At 43.3% G+C, this 24,025-nt stretch overlaps 1 protein-coding gene across 4 annotated transcripts in view; it reads right to left on the reverse strand.

The window, feature by feature from the left end:
- DNAH17 (dynein axonemal heavy chain 17) overlaps positions 1–24,025 on the reverse strand; it is a 12,633,448-nt gene that overhangs the window by 5,071,177 nt on the left and 7,538,246 nt on the right. For all 4 annotated transcript variants that reach the window (XM_078653923.1, XM_078653924.1, XM_078653922.1 and 1 more), the window contains one exon: positions 14,652–14,754. In XM_078653923.1, coding sequence (XP_078510049.1) covers positions 14,652–14,754 — 103 coding nt within the window. The remainder of the gene's footprint in view (positions 1–14,651; positions 14,755–24,025) is intronic.

The following is a 24,025-nucleotide window of genomic DNA, read 5'->3' on the forward strand; positions in this document are numbered from 1 at the left end:
CACACGTACAGAAAGCAGTTAACCATTCCAATACAACACTTGCAGTACAAAAGACTCTAAAACAACCGTCCACTGCACCCAAACCCACTGTAAACACATCTCTTCCCCAGCAGGAGAAACTACCTCATCCCAAACCACAGCAAGTAGTAACTGCAGGCAAGGCCATGATAGGTACACCAGGTTCAACAGCTAAACTAGATTGCAGTAGAACCACTGTAGAAAAGCCTGTCTCTCAGCCCTCGAATCCATCGCTTTCACAAAAAACACCTAACAATACATCCAAGAACACACCCATACCTAAAACCACGCCGAAAAAACCTCCCACAGCTAGGCGTCCCGTTCATTTGCCTCCGGAAGCTACTCCCTTCACAATAGTCCTAACAGGAGTACCCGAGTTAACTGATGGCATCTCAGAAACTGCATGGTCACTTAAAAATAAGGCCATGCAGTGGCTCAGCATAAACAGACCCCTTGAATCCCATCTCTCGGGAGGGATTACTGCAGCCCGAAGGGTAGCCTGGATAGGCAAAACAAAGAAAGTATCACGCGGTGACTGTATCATCGTTACTTGTAAAGATCCCGCAACAGTAGACCATATTTGTGCATGGCCCCAACTTGAGAAAAAAGGGGGAATAGATGCCTGCCATCTTTCCTTCTTTTATCCCCCAGTTAAACAACACCATAACCTTCATCCATGGGAATGGCACCATTATCCTAATGATCATTTCAAAAATCCACGAAATCAGGATCCTTGGTGTCAAACACCACGGAATCAGAGGGAGTACCCACGTGACTACCTAGACAGGGGAGGACCAAGAGGTAGATACGTCGAACACCAAATACCTTATTGGCAGGACAGACCCTATCATGCTTATGAAGGATGGCATGGCTTCCAGACCAACAATCGTTTTGAGTGCCTTGACATGGTCGATTGACCTTTCATGGACACACCTAACAAACGCAACGCAATGTCAGTAAACCATTCCGTCGCCAACAAGCATCCTACACCTTTACCAGAGCCGCCCAGCTCACCAAAAGCATTATCGACTGATACAAACAATTTCTTAACCAGTCCTGATACAAACAATCTCTTAACCAGTCCTCACCTAGCAGATCCAGATACCAGCCAAAGATCAAACATCGACTCTGACACAACTATCGTAATCCACACCAATGCAAGGACAGTATCCACCATCACGGAACAAAAAGAGGCTATGAGCATAGGCATAGCCTTCTGGAATGTTGCAGGCCTAACGGAAAAAATATCATGCCCTCTATGGCTGAGCGCAGTAAGGAGCCACCAAATCCTGTGCTTACAAGAGACCTGGCGTACATCCCCACTCCATCTTGCAGGCTATAAGTCATTTTTTACGAAAGCAACGCCAAGTACAATGGGAAGACCAAAAGGCGGGCTCCAAATCTATCTCTCTAACATCCTACCACTAACAGCTAAATTGATAAAGGAAACATCCATGTATCAAATTATCCTACTCACTCATCAGACAACAGCGTCAAGGAATTTACTCGTAATCATAAACTATTATAACAACTCAGGCTCCCAGGAATGTTGTACCTATCTAGATGATATGCTAGATCACATATCCTCACTACAAAATGGTAACCCAAACTCGACAATAAACTTTATCTGGGGAGGCGATTTTAACCAAACAATATGTCCAAACCATGAAAGTGGCATCTGCGGTCTACAGACCGAATCCGGAGACCCCATCCCACACTTTGTACACACTCACAGTGGGAACAAGCTTAACGAAACTTTGTTCACCTTGGACCTAGACTTTGCCAATGAACTAGTCGACCCGGCCCAGGAATTTCAACCCACGTTTCATGGGCGTGGTTGCATGACAACTATTGACTTTATTCTGGCATCAAACACCTGCAAAGGTTCACTTAAAAATTATAAAGTAGGGTCTAGCCCGATTAGTGACCATTACCCCCTGAGTGTGGATCTAGTTATGGAAAAAACGGGCTCCTCCGAAACAAAAATCAGCCCCCTCGACCAGCAATCACTTGCCTTAAAAAAGAAGAACGGGTACGTCATAAAATGGTCAAAGATAGACCCCGAAGTTACCTCACAAAGGCTTCTCGAAAAAACTCAACCATGGTCAAGGGCCTGTCTGTCTGCAGAGGCCTCCCCAGAACTAATAGTTAGCTCCTTCCATAAAATCCAAGGAGCAATAAGGGATGAGCTATTCAAATATACTGCAAACAAAGCAAATCCTCCAACAAAGAGATGGTTTGATTCTAACTGCAGAAAGGCCCTTACGACACTCAAAGAAGCCCTCCAACAGAAACCCAGAGACGCTCAAAAAATTTCAATCCTGAGGAAAGAGTATAATACTGCCCGAAAAAAGCGAAGGCGCCAGATAAAGCAAGACCTTTGGTCTCAACTTCACGAGAGTGCGTTAAAAAAAGACAGCACCACATTCTGGCAGACCATTAGATCGCCCCTCCTAGACAACGCCGCAGATCCTCACCACCTAGATGTGGCAATAACAGAAACTGACTGGGTCCACCATTTCATAAAAATTTTCGGGTCACAAACTGCCCTCCCTCAAACAGAAGACCAACCACAAGTAGAGGACAAATTCTGTCTGATCAATCTACGCTTCACCGTCAACGAGGTCAGAAAGGCCATCACTGCGTCTAAAACCGGCAAGGCCCCTGGCCCTGATGGGGTACCTATGGACGTGTTTTTATATAACAGTGACTACTGGTCATTAATAATTACCCGGGTAATGACAGCAGTCACCGAAATCGGCCTTTTTCCATCGTGGTCTACTTCCACCCTCCTACCAATATTCAAGAAAGGGGACCGCAACGACCCCGCGTGCTACCGGCCGATCTCCCTTCTGGATTCCACAGGCAAGATTGCAGGTCGATTACTCCTGGACCGATTACAATCTTGGGCCCAGGAAAACAACATCATCACAGACCTGCAATATGGCTTCCAGAAGGGGCTCGGGACGGTGGAACAGGCACTAAACCTGACCCTCTTGGCCGGAAAATATACCAGCGCGAAAGGAGGAAAAATCTATCTGGTTTACATAGACCTTACTGCGGCCTTCGACTGCGTCCAGCATGCCAAGTTGTGGGAGATCATGGCAAACCTCGGAGTGGATCCATCCGCATTAGCTTTTCTTAGGGAACTTTACAGCAACGCGGAAGGCCGAGTCCGTTATGGCATTGCAGGAGATCTATCACGCCCCTTCAAAATAACCCGGGGAGTAAGGCAAGGGTGTGTACTGGCTCCCTTCCTGTTCAATCTATATACCAACGGGATTGAACAAGCACTGTTGGAAGGGAGTCAGGACCTTCCACAGATAGCACGCCGCCCAATACCCATCCTCCTTTACGCCGACGACTCGGTCATCCTGGCCCGGACAGCAAATCAACTTCAGCGGCAGCTGAACAAATACGTGGTATTTATGGATTCACTGGGACTCAAAGTCAATATCCAAAAAACATTCACAATGACCATTGGTCCAAAGCACGGACGTTCAAGATCCATGTATATTAACAAAAATCGACTGGAAAAAACATCGGTATACCCATATTTGGGTATACTTGTGGACGATGCAATGACCTGGCGCAAGGCTATTGAAACTAGAAATCTCAACTTCCGTCGATCAGTTTCAGCACTAAGTGCCTTCTCCAGAAAACTTGGCAAACCAGCTCCATCGGAATTGCTAACAATATATTACGCAAAATGCCATAGTGTGGCCACCTATGGAGCAGGCATCTGGGGCTACGGAAGCATCGACCAGCTCCAGGTAACGGAGAACGCTTTTATCAAATACGTTTTAGCCCTCCCCCAAAGCTCCCCAATCTTTGTGTCCCATCGGGAGTTAGGAATGGACTATGTGACAGACACCATACGTTGCCAGCCCATTATACTCTGGCACCGTATATGGTGCAACTCTGAAAGCCACATCACGCGATCCATCATCACCGAATGCCTTGGCCTAGTCCACTGGAGGAAAATACCCTGGCTCAATTATATTCATAAATTCCTCCAAGACATTGACCGGGAGCAATACTTTCTCGAACCCCCGTCAATAGAGGACATTTCGAAGAAACAATTGAAAAAACTATGTATGGACCATCTAAGAGAACTTCGCAATCAGGCCGAGATTGCCAAAACACAAAATGGAAAAATCTGCTCCTTACAGTCAGGTAGGTCACTGCAGCCCTACCTGACATTCTTTCTCTCGAACCACGAAAAGTTTTTACTGACAAGACTACGGTTCGACCTCTTTTTCCGATTGGTCTCATTCCCAGAACCGAACAACTGGTCCAGGAGCCTACCACGCTGTCCTTGTGACGGGGTTTCCAACCAATCAACGGTCCATGTTGTTCTGTTCTGTAAGTACTATATAGCAGCCAGGAAAAAATGGATCCTTCCCCTTCTCCGTCTAAGCGGACTTAGATGTACATACCCAGCTCTCGCCTATCTCCAGTCACCGAAGAACCCGCATGAAGCTAAAATGACAGCGATCTTTTTAAAACTAGTAACAAAAGCCCGACATGAAATCGTTTTTTAAACTAACATATGTGTATTAATGTATCAACTTCTGAATTTTTATAAAACTGTACTTTTTATGATTATGTAACATTATAATCGAATAAAAGTTTATGAACTGACTCACCAGAAATAGGGGACTCAGAATAGGCCTGAGCAATCAGGGAAGCCCACTGGAATCAAAGCAAACCCTCACAAGGACACACAGGCTGGAGGCACTGGAGTCACAAGAGCACATCGAGCAGCTCACTAAAGATGCAGGCCCACAGTGCAACGGGGAGGACGAAGATCTTGGTCACAGGAGATGCTTGTGGTTGGGGCTACTTGGAGCCCGAAGATCTTGGTGGAAGGAAGCCAACAAGCCTTTGCAATGACAAGTGGAAGCGGTGCACAGGGGTTCTGTTCCAGGGGTACCGATGATGGATACTGGCCTCAAACTTGGTGAGAGGACAGGGCAGGCCTTGAGGAAGTTTTAGAACCACTACCTGTGTTACTGAGCCTTTTGGAGTCCCTGGGAGCCCAGAAGCAGCAGACCGGTCAGCTTGGTTGTAGTGCCTGCAGATGCAGGGAAGTGACTCCTTCACTTTAAGGGAGATAACTTAAGGTGCCTTGGATGTCCACAGGCCTTTGAAGGTTCCTGGATGGAGCACAGACACAGACTTTGCAGCAGACTTCCAGGACGACGAGACCAGGAGCAGCAGGAGTCTTCCCAGTTGCAGTCTCAGAGCCCAGAGCAAAGTTCAGAGAAGTGCATAGTGCCCAGATGGTCGAAGATAAAGTGGTATTTTGATATGAATCTTGTCCCACGATGAATCTAGGGACCTAACCAAAGGTAAGCCCCCAATACACTAAACCCTGTCTTGGAGGTGGTCACACCTCCCTGTGACAGGATATCTATTCTTCTGCCTTCCCCTGCTCAAGCTTGGCTCAGCATCAGGAGGGCAGAAACATGTTTCTGGTCGGCAGCAGCTCTAGCTTGCTGTCTAGTACTGGAAGACTGGTACCGGGAGCACAGAGGGCCTCCCAGAGGAGCTTTACAGTGCATGGAATCATACCTCCCACACCGTTTATGGTGTGGGGGTATGATTTCAACATGTTTGATACCAAATATGACTGGGTTCGTTACAGCCAGTGTACCGATGCCCTGGGTTCCTCAGTACCATATACTAGGGAGTTGTAAGGGTACACCAGTAGCCAATCAGGGATGTACCTAAGTACTCACCAGAACCAATTTAGGGAAGCAAGCACAGAGACTGGGGTCCTAATTAGCAGGATCCCAATCAGACTAGTCAGAAACCATAACAACACTAGGCAAAAAGTTGAGGTAACCATGCAAAAGGATCCTACCTTCCTACAAGGGGTTTGATGGAAAGGAACTCCCACCCAGAGATTTTTCTGACGAGTCCACCATGGGAGGAGGACCATCGCTGGTCTCATTTGTCTTCCAGATCCTGTTGCAAAGGTTGCATCCTTAGTCTGGCATTGGGAACTAGGAAGATTCAAGATGCCATCGAACCGAGGAGTGAGGCAACTGAATCGAAGGATGAGGAGAGCGAAGAAGTTGATTGCACTTCAGAGTGATAGATGATAGTATCTCCTCCGAAGGATAAACCTTTCCTGCATTGGAGTCTAGTGTCGCACCCAGCTAGTATACTGTTTGATTGGGATGATAAACTGACTTTTCCAGGTTGACATGAAGCCCCAGCCACTGTAACAAAGTCAGACTGATTCAGTAGTGATTCTTCATGCGCTAAAGAAATTAACTACATCGAGGTTCGGATACATGAACAGTCCATGGCAGCATAGAGAAGCTGCCATGCATTTGATAAACACTCTAGGGGCTGATTTCAATCCAAAAGGAAGGACTTTGTACTGGAGTGTTTGGTCCCTACCATGAAGCGCAGGAATGTTTGGCGGTGTAAGGTGACTGGCATCATGAAGATCAATCGAGCACATCCAGTCTCCTTGCTGGAGGTGAGGATATAGTTGATGGAGAGCAAGCATGCAAAATGTTTCTCCTTGATGTACTTGTTCAGAACGGGAAGGTCTAGTGTAGGTCTGAACTCTGCTTTGTTTCCTTTCTTTAGTACCAGAAAGTAACTTGAATAAACTTCTTTCCATAGTTGAGAGGGGGGAACTTCCTCTGTGGCAGATTTTTGTTAGAGAGTGGCTACCTCTAGCTGCAGAAGTTTCAGCTGGTGACACGTGGTTTATACTGGAGGAATCGCCGGAGGTGGACAGCAAAATCGTAGAGAGTACCCATTCTGCAAAGTACTTCGTAACCATTGATCTCTTGTGATGCTGTGTCACTCTTGTACATGATAGGCGATACTTTCCCCCACTAGAGTGGTTAACAGATCTGGGGGAAGCTGTAGCTCATTCTTTGGTTGGAGTCTTCGCAGAGGCAGAAAACTGACGCTGAGTGGCTCCACCACGGGAGAACAACACCCTTAGAAGTGTGGTCTGGTCTGATGTTATGGCCTCTGAGGCAATTGAGGGGTTTGAAACCTCTGATGAAATAGTCTACAGTCATATGGCCTGTATCTGCGGCAGAACTCCTTTCTCTTTTCAAGGTCTACCACCTTTGGAGTGTAAAGTTCTGTCTTTATCCTGGTCATTTCATCATTCGTGTGTGTGCCAAAGAGAGCTTCTGGAAAAGGGTAGGTTAAGAATACGTTGTTGGGCTTCCGGCATCAATGCAGTGAGCTGTAGCCGAGGTGATGGTCTAGCACATATGCTATGCGCATAAGAATTGGCAGCCAGAGATGCTCCATCTGCTGCAGCACTGATCATCTGGTTCGCCACCAAACCACCTTCCAGAACTTCCTCAAGGTCTTGGCGATTCTCTTTTGGCATTTTGTCTTTGAAGCGTTCCAAAGAATCCCACAGGGCCCCTATCATAGCCACCCACAGAGCTGACACACTGGAAACCTTCAAAAATGAAGCTGGAGTACCACAAAGTTTCCTTCCCCATGAGTCCTGGGCTCTGCTCTCTTTATCCGGAGCCACAGTTGAAGAAGAAGCCACTGCATAAGACTTTTTTGCAACTGCAATGATTACAGAATCCAGAAAATGAAGAGGGTTGTTTGGGTGATAGAGCCAACAACGGTGTAGTGGGTCTGGCTCCTCAAATGGAACCGCATACTGTAGATGGTACGTCGCAGGATAGTGTGATATCACCAGTGGCACCAATATTGGTCACTGTAAAGCCAACTTGTCCTGGTAGCGGGACAAATCCACCACTGCTCTTGATCTCCTGGAATATTGCGGGGGTAAATAAAAATCTGAGGGACCCAGAGTGGCCAGATTATATTGATTTTAGCGACTTTTGTCTATTGCAGGAAACATGGGCAATAGACACACCTCACAGGATAGGGTTTAAAACATTTGGCATTGGGGCAGTTCAGTCCAATAGGGGTAGGCCTTCGGGGGGACTCATCACATGGGTCAAAATCACACTGAAGATCAAGGCTGAAGTAATAGAAGCAGGCTCATCGGACATTTTGGCCCTAAATTTTACAAATATGAACGGGGTAGAATGCTATATAATTAATGTTTATAATAGACCCTTAGCACACTCTATAGAATCTCCCACTCTTGAAATCCTGGATAGTTTTCTGAAAAGGGTGGTTGGTGATGCCGCAGTGATCTTGGGTGGTGACATAAACTGTAATTTTGAACCCGTTCTAGGGCTTGCAGACGTTTTTGAGGATGAAGATCAAGCTAATAACATTCCTCAGCTTGAGACCACAAACTCCGTCAAATGTTCGGCTTTGGTTGTGCAATTGGTGAGGTTAACGGCAGATCACGGTCTTAGGGCGTGTAATGGTCGCCTTCCCTCTGACCTTTTAAAACAACCCACCTTTGTGAGGTCCGATATCAAAAGCAACTTGGACTTTATATTTGTCTCATTGAGCATCTGGCACCATATGGTTGACCTCGTGGTGGCAAATAGGGCTGAGAGTGATCACTATCCATTGGAACTGTCCATTGATGTAATTATGTTTAGCGAACCCTCTCTATTATCTGCCCCCGAGGTTACTAATTTCATTCCGTGTGATGTGGTACATGTCAGTAATAACAGACGTGCATTGAAATGGTCGCATGTTCTCGCACATGGTAATGCTCTCGCAATTGTATATTCACTATTTGATACAACTTTTGGGCCCATAGTTGGATACTCTTCTTCACCTAATTACTATGATCAATTCATTGCATTACACAAGACATTTTTTCAGGAGTTAAAAACATGTTTGACAAAAATGCCAAAAAAAAGCAGCAAAACGTAAGGATTGGGTGTCATGGTAAATTATGGTATGACCAGTCATGTAGGTCGGCCAAGAGGGAGCTTTTGTTTGCAATCAAGAAGCATATCCAAAGGATCTCAAAAAAGAAATGGGAGGAGTCAAACTGGGCGGACATGCTGGCTGCCGCCAAATCCAAGGACAATGTTGGGTTTTGGAGGCTGGTCGCTAATGGGTGCCATGCAGGTAGAGCTGTGAAGGACGTCTTTTTAGACGAACTGACTTGGGTGACGCACTTCACAACCCTTTACAAACAATACGATAGTGGTTTTGATGAGACGCCATGGTCGCCACCCCCGATTGAGTGCCTTGATTTCTCAATTGGTGAAACCAAAAGGGCAATCGCAGAACTGAAAAGTAGCAAAGCTCCTGGTCCTGATAAGATACCCGGTGACCTGTACAAGCATGAGATTGAAGTTTGGGCTCCATATATAAATCACTTGTTTAATGCACTATCTAGTAATTGTCAGTTTCCAGATAGTTGGCGTGCTGCAGAGGTTGTTCTAATATTTAAAAAGGGTAGCAGGTTTGTTCTATCAAACTACCAACCGATTAGTTTGATGGACATCTTGCAAAAACTCTACGCCAATCACTTACTATTTCGGATAAATGACTGGCTAGAGGAAAAAGCAGTACTCACCAAACTTCAAGCCGGGTTCAGGGGTAAGGTCAGCACCATAGACCAGGTTTTTAGATTTTGTTGTATATATTGAAAATATGTACTCATTAGGAAGGGACACTTGTATGTCGACTTCGTTGACTTGAGAGCGGCATTTGACCTCGTTCCACGTAACTTGCTCTGGAGGTCCCTTAGTGAGGTTGGGTTGCCAGGGTGCCTCCTGGCTCAAATAGTCGAGCTGCATGCTAGGAATCATGCCAACATTAGTTGGGGTCCTAATGGAGAATTGACGCGCAACATCCCTACAGAGCGTGGCGTCCGCCAAGGATGCGTTTTGGCCCCTACCCTATTTTCATTATTTGTCAATGATATTCCTGATCATTTGAACGGTTGTACAAACGACTCACCACAACTTAATGGGGAAAGGGTGCCTGCGTTACTTTTCGCGGATGATACCATCTTGATATCCCAAACTAAGAAAGGTCTCCAGGCACTCTTGAACTCCTTTAGTATGTACTGTGTGAAGAAAGGATTGGAGATAAATGTTAATAAAACTAAGTGTATGGCATTGAATCCCTGTAGGCCGGATAGGGGGACCCTTAGTCTGGACGGCCAAGTGCTAGAAACAGTTGATAACTTTTCCTATTTGGGGGTGGTGCTAGACTCAAACCTTACATGGAAGGCCCAAATCGAGAAAAGTAAGGTGTCTTATGCCCAAAACGTTAAGCCAATTATTAGCAAACTGAATGCCAGTACCAGCAAATGTGTGACTCCTGTGCTTGAGCTTTTTAAATTTAAAATTCAATTTGCCGCCCTCTATGGGGCTTAGATATGGGGGCCTTGGGCTAGGGATAGCTTCCATGGTCTGGATAACAAATTTATGAGATCCATTGTAAGGGTTCCTACTAGTACACCTCTGACACCTCTTCAATTGGATTTGAACCTCAAAAGAACTGACAATCATACAATCATTAGACCATTAATGTTCTGGATAAGAATATGGTCTACTCCAGAACTGATTGATTACAGGAAAGGTCTTCAGGAAATATTGGGTTTAGATTCTCTTAATTCTATTTTCTGGCTCAAACACATTGAAAAAATGGTTCTCAATCTTGGGCCTGCCACAGTTATGGGAGAGTCCGGAAAGGCAACCGCACTATGCGAAATCTATGGTGAAACGAGCCTTCTGGTCCTTCATAACTAATCAGTTAGTAAATGGAAATAGAACTGGGTCTCTAACTTATAATTTTCTAGGCTTCAAAGATGAACCCTTTTTTGAGGTATTTTTAGATGAGATAGAGCCTCCCCTTGCGAAGTCCTTATTTTTGAAGTTCAGGTATGGGAATCTCATGATAAACTCTAACCTGGAACGTTGGTCCAAGAGAAAATCGGAAGGGCCCAACGCTACACAGGGGAAGTGTATCATGTGCTCAGGTTTTCACAAGGAGGATGAGGTCCACATACTGTTCTTTTGTCAAGCATATACTAAAGCAAGAAAAAGGTGGATCAACCCCTTGTGCAACCTTCTAGGAATAAGATCTTGTATCATGGCATATAGAATTATTAAAACAAACACTTCCCAATCCATTGTATTCAGCATTAGTAGATTCCTTTATTCTGTGTATATTGCTCGCAGGAAGATTGGTCAATTACTTTGAGCCGTTAAACTTTTGTTGGTTTATAACGTTATAGTTGCTTTTATATGATGATGGTGTGTGATTCTCCCTCCAATTATGGTATATGTCCAGACCTTAGATGTTAACTGCCATGAAGCTCTGTGTTTTTAATGCATTTATGTACGTATTTCTTATTGAGGACGATTACCATGACTTCTGTAACTAATGGATACAGTTTTAACTGTTTTTAGACTTGTATGTGTAAAACGACATGGCTCTGTGTTTTATGTATGTATCTTTTATGGCTAAAGCAGCCGAAATAAAGATTTTCTGAATCTGAATCTGATTACAGAATCTGGAGGAGGATCCGCCCTCAGGAACAGAGGGTCTTACTCTTGGGGGTTGTACTTTTTAAAGATCCTTTCTGGGGCCGTCTTGAGAGATGCCGGAGTAATGCAGGTATCCGAATCGGTAAATTTACCGATTCTGTAAAATACCGAATCCTTAATTTTACCGATTCGGTAAATCCAAATGTAGGTGGGACTCTTCTGAGTCCCAAAGGCAATACAGATTCAGTATTTTACCACCCAATTCAATTGGGTGGTAAAATACCGAATCCAGGTGTGCATGCACATGTGTGCATGCACACCTATGCCATGTGACAGACAGACATGCCCTTAGGACATGTCTGTGTGCCACATGGCACACATGCCTGTATTTGGGGTGCAAGAGGGTGTCAAAGTGACACCCCCTGCACCCTTGCAGAATTCGGTATTTACAGATTCGGTAATTACCGAATCGTTATTTCCCATTGATTCCTATGGGCTTCACAGCACATAGGAATCAATAGGAAATATCGATTTGGTATTTACCGAATCGGTAAATACCGAATATTAACGATTCGGTATTTCAACATCTGGAAATACCTACATCTCCCCCCGTATTTATGAATCGGTAAAATTCGGTATTTATGAATCGGTAAATAACATTTACCTACATCTAGCCCTAAGAGACATGAGAAGATTAAGTAAGCATTGGTTAGCCTTGCCTTTCTAGAAGGCTGCATTGGTTTATGGAAAATATTATATATGTATATATATATAGAGCTGTATATATATATATTATTTTATAAATCTTTTTAATGTACTTTGGGGTTCTCACGCATGGGTGGGAATATTCAGTGCTTAGGATCCCCTGGAAGAGAACTTTCATTCTGAGGGTCGCACCAACTCTCCGACAGCATCCCGGGTTCAGTGAACTTGAATGAAACTCTGTGCATCATGTCTTGGTCCTCTGTGTTGCACAGGGCGGTGGTAGCTGGGCAACTTGCCCCAGCAGGCTTCTTTGGCTGTTGTCTAGGTGCTGCAAACAGGAGTCCAGTCAACTGGCCCTTGGAGTTCTATTGGCTTTACTGGGCTCTGGAGAGAGCTTCTCCCTGAGCAGGCCACAGCAGGCATAGTCCCTCTCTTTATTAGCCACTAGGTGCAGCCAGTGTAGTCCTCGTGGTTGCAGCCTCTCTTTGCTGGTCCCTCGGTGCATCGGGGCAGTTCTTCTTCCGAGTCGGTCGAGATCTGAGGTCTGAATGCAAGGGTATCCGCCTTTATGCTCTGAAAAATCTCTCCGTGCAGGATGTGGTTGATAGACAATGGACTACCAGGTTCTTTCCCAGCTTGTTACCACTTCCTGTGGAGTTTGGCATATGGGTCCTAGGATGCACTATTCTGCCCACTCCCAAGATGGCGAGACCCCTCTACTGGTGTACATGCCTCATTAACCCTCCAGAGGTGTAGCTACCTCAGGGCTACACACCCCTGAGGAAAACAATTTAGCAACTGGTTTCCACTCTCTGCCTCCCCTGCCAGCCTGTCTATATCAACAGTGGGTCAGCCCTCCCCCCTGGTGCTACACATCTGCCCTTCAAATGTGGCTTCATCGTTGAAGCCTGCCTTTTGAGGCAGGCACGCAAGTGGCTTCCTGCAGGAGGGAAGTGCCACCTCCCTGGCCTGCAGTCCTTCATTGATCTCCTTCCTGAAAGTCGATAGCCAATCTCAAGAAGGGCAGAAAGCTGTCTCGTGGAGCAGGCTCCAAATGTGCACGGTAAAGCACAGGAGTTTTAAAGTCAACAAAGCGTCAGTTTTGCTAAAGCTGCACATTGTAACAAGTTACATTAATTTTGACTTCAGATACAAGTCGGGCTTAATGTAACAAGTTGTTTGTAAACTTTTACTGTCCTCGTTGGTTGCACCGTTCAGGAGCTGGCACAGCTGAGGCATCAGCATGGAACCCTGTACTTGCCAATTGGGTGACCGAGTCTTTCCACAGTAAAAACATTTTTCACGTGTTTATTGTCAGGACATGTAAAGTACATGTTCTGCCTCTGTCATATGTCGCACCCTGCCTTTAGGGTTTGGTAGGCCTTGCAGAGGGGTGACTTACACACATGTCCAGGGGAAACACAGCTGGGCTCTGTTCTTTGCTTTTATGAGGTTTGTGGAAACTTCTTCCTCTGCTACTAACATCTGCCAAAATCCTGGTTGTACGCAGTGTGATCTTCAGCAGACTGGATTATTGTAATTCCCTCCTCCTAGGAGCTCTAGAATTTTTGCTGCAAAGGCTACACAGAGTACAGGTTGCTGCAGTGAAACTAGCTCTAGATAGGCCTTGAAGAGCCTCCGCACCAGATGCATTGAAGGAGCTTCACTGGCTCCTGATCAGGCAAATAATCGCTTTTAATGGTCTTTGTGCTGTCTTTAAGGCTCTTCAGGGTTGGGGTCCAGTCCACTTTCAGATAGCTTTCGGAAATATTCTCCGGGGAAATGCTTCCGCTCCTCTTCAGCTAATTTAGTTTGTGGTCCAAATTTCAAGAAGACTAGACAGAGGAAGTGCCTTCTCAGTGATGGCCGCATAGCTGTGGAACAGGTTCCCAGCCGCTCTCAATAGCAAAGTCGGGCCAGCAGTGCACGATTGCTCTATCAGTCTGCAGTGGTGGAGTGGGGCATTTGTTTTACTTTGGGAACCTCCAGGGTGGCACAATCTGTGTTGCCAGTCCTGGATGACCCCTCTTACTTACATGCCCTGGATACAATTTACTAGTGACTTCCAGGTAAGTTAGCCATTTCCAATTGGATAGAGATAATTTGACATGCAATTTAGGTTCAGGGCACTGGCACTGAGGTCTGGTTAACAGGCCTCTGTGCACACTTAGATGAGAAACACCAGCAGCATCAGTCGTAAAACCTGGGAGGCGTTTCTTTACAATACTGCTATTTGAAATTAAGTGTTTGGATATATGAGTAACTCTAATGCTCTGGCACTGATCCACTTAAGATGTGTAATCTGCTTTAGGAAGAACTGTTGAAAGAGGAGGTTTGTTAGTTTAATATCTGGATATTGCTAGATCTTTGTTAGTTACTATAAGTTTTTGTACAGGCTTTGTCATATAAAATGTAATTTTCATCAAACTATCACAGAGTTAAATTTTAGTAACACTGACAGCGTAGGTATTGGTAAGATTATTTGTGGAAAACAATAAGCGATACACATTTATGTAGTGAGGATTTTGCTTTCTGTACCTGAAGCCTAGGGTCGATGGTGAAGGATCCCGAGGTGGGGTTCATACAGGCAACATACTGACAGTTATGAATCTCCTTCAGGGTCAGTTTAGTTCTGTCATACCTATCGTGTTGGTTGGAAAGTATAAAAGTTATATTATATAAGTGGTTTAATGTATTGTTCCATATGATTTGTTTTTTCTTTAAAAAATAGTACGTTTACTCTTTTGCATGACTTTTTTTCATCAACATCATCGTTATTCAAGAATTTTTTTTACATTATAAGCAGATTTCTTCTCTCTAGAGTCATTGAACAAAATTCAAAGAAATCCTTTTTTATTGTTTTTATTGACATGAGAGCAAATACATTGAACCTCATAGATGCATAGGAAAATATGTGACATTACAGCAATACATATACAGCGAGAATAAAGCTGCATTTACATAGGTGAAGGTACAATTCTTTGGACCCTCTCAAGACAGTCTGTGTTAATAGTGGTCCCCCTCTGATGGACTAGAGGAAAATAAAGACTATGAGCAAAATAGTGAAGATGCGAGGTGTGGCGAAGGAAATTCTTCCATTCTCGTCTCGTTGAGTTGGGTGTCTCTTCTGCATCTCCCACCTCTTGTCTGTAATGCTTTAACTAATAGGTCTAGATTTTACAGATCTTTTGGGTGAATGCATCCTATGGCCTGATAGGTTACCTTTTCTGGCACCATAAAAAAGTCCATGTGGGCCCTCCATTCGGTAAGTGTGGGTAGATCTGGGGCACCCAAGCGACGGGCTACGTCCCTCTTGGCCACTATCAGCCCTGACTGCATAGTGTAAGTGTACTACCAGGTAGGTCTATCTCATTGGGGATGGCACACAGGGCATACTTAGGTTCTCTCTCAATTTGCACCCTGGTCACTTTGTTTAGTTCCCCCAGTATCTGGTTCCAGTATGATTGGATATAGCTACAGTCCCATAACGTGAGATTGTAATTACCTTGTTGAGTTTTACAGCGTAAGCAGTACTATGTTTCTGCCCTACTGTAGTGTAGTTCCTATATCCCTGATAGGCTCTGCGCATTGGAATAATATACACTATAGATTTGACATAGGACTGAGGTCAGTATGTCTCTATCGAGTACGTTAAACTTAATTACTTGTGTGTGACAGCTAACTCAGAGGTCATTAGAAACTTCTCGAATGAACAAGAAGGGATTAGTTTCTGACAACCACATAAACATGACAACTTTGTTTCCCTTAGAATCTGAACAGTCTCAGAATCATGGAAAAAATAGATAACAGTTTCACACAGTCAATCGTGCATGCTTTGTTTCTACAGAGTTGCACAGAAATAGAGAGATGGGCGTTTCAATAAAAAGGGTTTATTGAACAGTCTTATTTCTCGTGCAAGTGATATGAGCTGCTACAATCGTAAGACAGAATGCGAAGTATAATACGTACAGTGTTAGCAGTAAGATAAAATAATGCTGCAATAGCAAGGTTTGTAGCTATGACATATATTCATAAAAATACATACATAAATAACACAGGCTAAAATGTGAATACTCATCTGGTGCTTCTAAATTGTTGTACCCCAGTGTATCTAACCTAAGTGTAGTACGAGGTAAGAGTAGGTGCTGTTTTTTAAAGTATAGCTAGCTATAGTTTAGATTTGCCAAGAGTCCCTCAAGGTTCTAGTCTGTTCCATATTAATAAAAGCACACAAAGGGTATGGGGTAATGATGACTGCAGCTATCCCCTAATCAGGTTACAGTTGTATATTTAGGTGCCAGGGATCAATGATGCAATACCCATACATCCGCTATGGAAGACTCCATATAAAGCAATTTTATACACACAATGATCCAGCACTCCAACAAATAAGATAAAATCTTACAACAAACAAATTTTCAGGAAGAAAGAAATCAGCAGATCGTAGTGTAACTTCTTTATTCAATGTTTTTTTCTTTAAAAATTACGACACGGGGTAGCCAACGCGTTTCGTCCATACGGACTTCTTCAGGGCTTCATATGAACAGTAGGCTCTGTTGTTCCAATTTGCTCCAGTGAGAAACTTCAATATATAGTGTTGATATAGTATTTATCTATAACAATCCAGACTTGTATGACAGCGCCATGTGGAAAAGGAACGTCTCGGCTGGATTCCATACCTTAGAACGAGAGAGGTTGGAATCTCTTTCCAGGTCTCGCTCTCTAACACCCCGCAAGGGCAGTCTGAAACACTGGAGATGGATTCTCTGCAAGGAGGATGACAGCGTCTGGTCAGTGCATCAGGCGGGGACTCGATCTCCTGCCGAACCTGCCGTGGCGAACCGCGTCGTGCAAGTATGTAGCCGAACTGTGCCGTACCGTGGTTGTCCATGGCAAGTGAAGGTATATTTATACCTTGAAGGTGTTTAGGAATGCTAGTATTGACGTAAAAGTCAGGCAGAGGAACGTCATAAATGAACCCCTAAGGAATAGATGTTTATGCATAATAAATGAGTTCTTGGAGAAGGAATAATCCAAGCAAGGGGAAGTCCTAAAGGCTTAAGAGTCTGGTTTTCCAAGAACTCGTTGTGACGTGGATGGACAGATGTAGGTGACCATATCTGTATTTAGTTAGCATGGATAATGCCTAAATAAGGGTAGGATGTCTATGCCTAAATAAGGGCAATGTGAATTGTGCCTATATAAGGGCATAAATCGGGAAATCTGTATACGGTATCTAAATCAACACACAACACCCACTCCAGTTTCGTATGAACGACATTACTAAATCCTAAACATGTTAAACATATTTAAAATAGCGTTTTGCATGATTTGCGAAAACATGTGTAAAAACATATTTCTAAAAAATGCATTTAAAAGTGTTGCTATGCGTAAAATGCAATGGTGCTGTACGTAATAAAGCAATGTTTCATTCTAACCATATGTTTACATTTGAATGAAAAATGAATGAACCATAGGTATATACACATGATGGATTGGCTCCTAAATACAGAAGAAAAAAGGCCGAAACCATTTCATGTCAGATTACATAAATCAATCGTTGTTGTCAAGGTGACATATTGTCTCTGGAAGTTTTTCAAATAATTCTGTTCTCTATTAATAGTTCTACTATAAGCAGATTATTGTGCCAAAAAATGAAAAATACAAATATTGAAGAAAAAAATTTTTATCATAGGAAAAAAGTTCCAAAGTTTGTCAGTACACTGTGTGCTAGATCAAAAGTCAGTGTTAGGGCTTGGAGAAAACATGAAATCTTCTATTTCTGTAGACAAAAAGTCATCTACCGTTGTAGGTGAAAGTTGGAATGCCTTGTTTAGAAGATTAACCGCACATAGATGTGAACTATCACCTTCAGCATTGGAAGCATCAGCAAGTTCGAATCAGATGTTACCTGTGTGCCTGTTGTTTCCTCTCGTACCTCAGCAGCAGCAATTTGCGACTGTGAGATCTTAATGAATGCCGTCATCAGGATTGGTAGCCGCTGGGGACAACACAGAGCATGGGCCGTTACAGGGTCCAGCAGAGTATTGACATCCGTAGGCATGACTGATGGGAGTATTAGACAGATGTTTAGCACACATTCTTCACCGCAAAGCAGGCAGCGTAGAACAGCTAAGATGCAATCTTGCCAGATTGGTCTGAATGACAGAAACCATGTGGTATTTAATTCTCGTAGACGAGGTAAACCCACAATTTGGACGATGGGCTAACGACACTTCATCTCCAGTAGAGATCTCTCCACGGTGAATTGGGGGTGGCTGGTGATTTGGCTTGCCATATTGTAGCACAGTAGGAATAAAAACAAGATCCCTGCAACGAGTGCTAAAAGGAGCAGCAGTCCGCCAAACACAGAGTGCACAAAATTGGGAATTATTCCGAGGACTGCTTGAAAAGGTGCTAACAGTCCTGAACACATGTTCTTAAATACATGTACAATACCGCTCGTATCAGACATGTTTAAGATACGTCCCAGCATTTCTGAGAAATGTATAGGGCAGTTTGTATTCAAAAGGCCATGTATCTTGGCAGAAGTCCTTGCAACTTGTAGATCATAGGTTTCTTTGGCCTAGATCAGTGGCACTGTTTGTTGCAAAAGAATGGCTATTATTCTGCTTAGAGTATCAATTCGTATTGAAGTGATGTTCAGTGAAGGCCACAAAGGCGCCTCCCTGACTGTGTCTATTTGTGGAAACAAGACTTGCATACAGCAAGTGACCCTGGATGTAACCGTTACTAGATATGGGATACCTGGCAACATGCCACATCAGCTGTGATCATTCAACATGAGGTAACTTCCATTTGAAAGTTGTTCAAAAATTGGATTAATCATTGCAGCTGGTGAGCCTTGGAGGTGACAGGATAAGTTTGTAGTGGAACCATCACACAAGTTAATACCCTGACAAAGGAGAGAACCACTTAGTGCGTTTTCACACTTCACGCCCACCACTCTAACATCTGTGTGTGTAAGGTAAATCCCAGGATATCTTGACGTATTCTTTACCCAACCTTTCATATTTGCCTGCTGGTATATGTTTTAGGCATTACTGAAAATGGAAAGTTGTAACAGGCAGAGTAATTTTACCATGTATGATCCACTCAGTAGCTGGTCTTTCTGCCACTGTGAATGGTAATTCTTCCAGTTTTTCAAAGCTCAGCACTGTATAGTCTGCTCCCCTTTGTGGCAGTTTGATCTGTTTATCAGTTAGATTGAATTCTGAAAACAGTGACGTAGTGTTGATTAAACACCAAGGCATATAGCCTGCAGACAAGTTTTGTAGCGTCCAGCCTAATAGCATGATAGAACGTAATTAAGACTGACCATGTTGCAACATGACCAAGTCTTGTTCCATGATGTCTATGGTAGAAGACACAATACTGGCCAATGAATATATCCTGGACGAAAGAGTCGTTAAACCATTGTCTACTACAGAGAGACATTTCTCTAAATTAATACGATCAATTTCTCGTATTCGTCCTGCAGTCTCTGCTTGGGTAATCTTCCATATTTCATTATAAGCAGCGTCGATACCGGCATATATGAAGCGTTTTTGGCGCAGTTTTCTTGGTCCTAGCAAGAATTCCCTTAGGACTGCGCCTTCTTTAAGTAAAGATAAGTGTTGTTTTACATCCTCTAGTGTAGTTTGTGTAGCTAATCAAGGCAAAGTTTCCCTACACTGTATGTTGTTACTACTCCTGGATGCTGTCTTTGAACATATCGTGGGTCTGGCCTATTGATTGTGAAACCTTGTGTTTTGTTCAGGAATCGATCTTGACAGTTGTTTGTGTCTGTGGGCCAGAGCAATCATTTTTTCCATTCAGGATCTGAACTGTTGTGATGCAAAATAGTATGTACGTCGACCTCCTCCTGTGTAGTGCTATTACTTGCAGGTGCAGGTATGGACAGAGTGTTCATGTCTTTAATCTTGGCTATCCCAAGGCAAGACGTTTGTTGGACAGTGTCATTCAAAAACATAATTTGCTGAGGGATGATAAAGGCTCTAAACAAAGCTTCTACTCCCTGCACTTGCCAATCTTTTGTACCCCAGACAGATTGTGTCTCAATGTTGTCTTTCCAAAAGTCGAAACCCTGTCTAGACAGTTGGACAATAAAGGCTGCAGAATAAATCTGTTTTGTATTGGTCAACATACTTTTTGTTCCTGTTTTGTTCACATTTCTAAAGTAAAACGTTTCTGGATTTGACAAGTTGAACCTTGAAAAATATGGAAACTTCTTTGCAAAAGTTTTTGAGCAACCCCTTGCAGGTGTAGGACAATGTTCCCATTGTTTATTCATATATACATTTCTAGGTGACACAGATTTGTGCAAGAAATGATGACCATAATGGTTTTAACAATACATTTGTTCATAGTCTGATGAACCTTGTAAATATTCATGATTTGTGAATACTGCAGACATTTCTAGATCAGACATCATGTTATTAAAATTCTCGAAGTCCCAATCAGCAGAAAAGGTACTAGAGGTAATAAAGGCACTGAATAAAATCTTAAAGAAGTGTGGAATCTTCAAAAGCTCAGACGGGCCAAAAATGTCATATTCAGTTTTGTCCCAAACTATAACATCTGGTATAGGAAGGGCTGTGATGTTCACTGCTGACAAGTCTGTTGCTTCCTGATGGGATGATTTGTGTGGCTGGAGAAGTAACTTCACTCTTTTACTTGCTGTGTCCATTTGAATATATTTTCCATTTATCAGCATACCCAGAGTTATTACCAGAGCTAGCCAAAGTAGAAAGAAAAATATTACCAAAACAATCCATAGTGCGATCCATGGTGAAACCAGATAAGTCTTTTTCAGGTGATGAAAAAAGTCTGTTGCTTGTTCTTTGAAAGTTCTTTGTGCTGGTGTCGTTTTAGGTTCGCTGGGATCCTCAGAAAACTTATCAAAGTTAATGAAATAGCCAGAGGCAGTTCTGTCAATGGTTGGCATTGCATCAGGATTTGTTGAAATCGCTGGAACCACTTGATCACTTGTTACTTCGTTGTAGACAGGAGTCTCAGGATGAACTGTTATTTGGGTCTCAAGAGGAACGAGTTCCATAGCTTTGTTGCTTAGTCCTTCATTTTGCACTGTAGAATCTTCAAAGGTGATTAGCCTCTCAGTTTGAACCTCTTGGATTGTAGCTAGAGGAGTAGGTCTGCTACATTGGCGGAGTCCACTTGGCCTACTGCTTAGTATCGGCTACAAAGTGTGGTTTGATCAGGTTGATGGACACAAATCTTTTCTCCTTTTTACCAGCAAGGGCCGGCAGAAGTACTGTTGTTGATCCGTGGATTGCTAGTACAGGTACTGGTTGTCTGTAAGAAGGCCCAAATTCCTTCTTATCCGTGATCTTTTCTCTGACTAGATCCCCAAGCTTTAGGATCCAGACAGGCCTTGCTGGGATAGCTGGTTTTTCCCCAGTGGTGGTTGGCTTCAGGAACACTTTGCTTTGTTTCGATCTTAATTCATTTAAGTCCTGTAAAACAGCCAAATGATCTTTGATATCAAATTGTTTATTTTCCACCACTGTTCCATGACAATCAAGGTCCGGTACCAACATTCTAGCCTCAAATAGGACCGCATATGGAGTGACACCCCCTAGAGAACTTTTTGGCAAAATATTTAATGCGTGTTGGACCCCATACAGATGAATGACCCGCCCGTCACCCGTACATAATACCCTAGCTGGTATAGACTGCTTTATGTCCCGGTTTTTTCATTCCACAACAGATGTTCCCTCGGGATGGAATGGAGAACACTGCAATGCTACGCCCAAACTGGTCATGGCTTCTTTGTAAGCTCGAGAGCTAAACGCAGGGCCCTGGTCAGAGTGTAGGGTGCCTATTTCGTATGTGTCAATTTGAGAAAACCTGATAGATATCAAGATAATGATACACGTTCCTCTCTTACCTTTCAGACTTCCTCCGAGAAATCCGAAAGAAGAGGACGGTCAGAACAAAAAGAAGAACGGGGAGTGGGCCCAAACAATGCTAGACAGCGCAGCAAAGGTAACCATAGCTCGCAAGATCCTGAAGGATCATCTGGAAACAGTGGACTTGAATGAATGCATCCAAGTTGAAACCGCAGATACCAGGGTTAGTGTACCACATAAGTTATATGAAGTAACACTCCGGATGGAGGGGGACATAACTAGAAAAATTAAAGCACTCTTTTGGGAGAAGCTATCTAAGAGTTATGACATTCTACTAGCTGAACAAGACTGGCCACCTGAATTTGTCAGGGAGTGCCCACATGGTGAAGATATAATTATGCCAGCCTTCTCAAATCACATTCCAATTCATAAAAAATCCACCTATGCCAGGAAATGGGCTGTGGCCCAGTCCCCAGCATTATACAAAAATCATGTAGGTATGATGAGGATTCCCCACAACATAAAATCCAGTTGAAAACTCATCCAACAATGCAAAGGCAATATCCTGTAAAAAAAAAAAAGCAAAAAAAAAGGTCAGGGAGATTTTAAATCAACTTGTATACCAAGGGGTGATTGAAACATGCACCTCATCGATGAACAATCCTTTGTTTCCTGTCTCCAAACCAGTCAATTCATATCGTCTAGTTTTGGACTACAGACATCTAAACTCTTGTTGCAAAACATTTGAAGTACAAAATGCACACAGTGCAGCACTGATGAATAACATCGTGCGAAAAAAATATAAAACTATATTAGATATCTCAAATGGTTTCTTTTGTCAAAACATTGCACCTGAAAGCAGGTATTTGACCGCTTTCTCAATAATGGGGACACAGCGACAATTTTGCCGTTTCCACCAGGGATTCAAGAAAAGTCCAGGGTTATTTTCAGCGAGAGTAACAGAGGTACTACAAACGTACGATGATGAGGCATTGTCATATGTCGATGACATCTATCTTACAGACGATGATTTGGACGTACATTTGAAAAGAGTGAACACCATAATACTTGGGTTTGCGTTTGAAGGGTATAAATTAAATTTTAAGAAATCACGAATTGCCCACCTCAACGTCCTATTCTTGGGATATGAGTTATCAAGTGAAGGCAAAAGCCTGGTAGCAAACTTTTTAGAAAAAGTTGTGCTGCTACAACCACCAAAAATGCTGAAAAACGTACAGTCAATTCTAGGTTTCCTGAATTTTGGAAGAGCTTATGTTCTACATTACGCAGAAAGGGTCAAACCTCTCTACGAACTAATCAAACCTGATTTCAAACCTACTAACTGGACACAAAAACACATAGAAATTTTACGTTCAGTACAAACAGACACGTTAGCAAAAACAGTTACAAACACGCGACAACGTGCGTAACCTTGTGATCCGAATCATCCCAGGGAGATGCGGATTCACATACCTAACCTTTAACGAAGGTGAAAAGGTACCAATAGCTTACAAATCACACTTGTACACACAAGCTGAAATAAAATTCATTTCAACAGAAAAGATTTTGACAGCGGTTCAGACTGCTGTAGAAAAGGAGAGAGTCCTCGCACAGGGTAAACGCATTCAAATCGTTACACCTGTACCTGCCTTAGAGGCAGTGATAAAGGCAAGCATTCCAAATGCTAAAGCATTACATCCAAGATGGATACAATGGGTTAATTCTCTTGCTGCAACAGATGTTGAATACGTTTTTGACCCGTATTTAAAAACGCAAGAATTCCTACAATACAAATTAGAATGTTCTCTGCCGACTGAAATTCTGCCACTTGAACATTACGGCTGTATGATATATACAGATGGCTCAGCACAGCCCACAATTGAGGGTAAACAAGCCTATAGTGCTGCGTGCGCGATTGTTAAAGGTCGCTGGCGTGAAGGTAAATTCAGACCAATGGTCACTAAAACTCAATCACTCGGAGAATGTACAGCTCAGCGAGCTGAACTACAGGCTTTCAAG

The sequence above is a fragment of the Lissotriton helveticus genome, chromosome 7, assembly GCF_964261635.1.
Source record: "Lissotriton helveticus chromosome 7, aLisHel1.1, whole genome shotgun sequence".
Taxonomy (NCBI): Eukaryota; Metazoa; Chordata; class Amphibia; order Caudata; family Salamandridae; genus Lissotriton; species Lissotriton helveticus.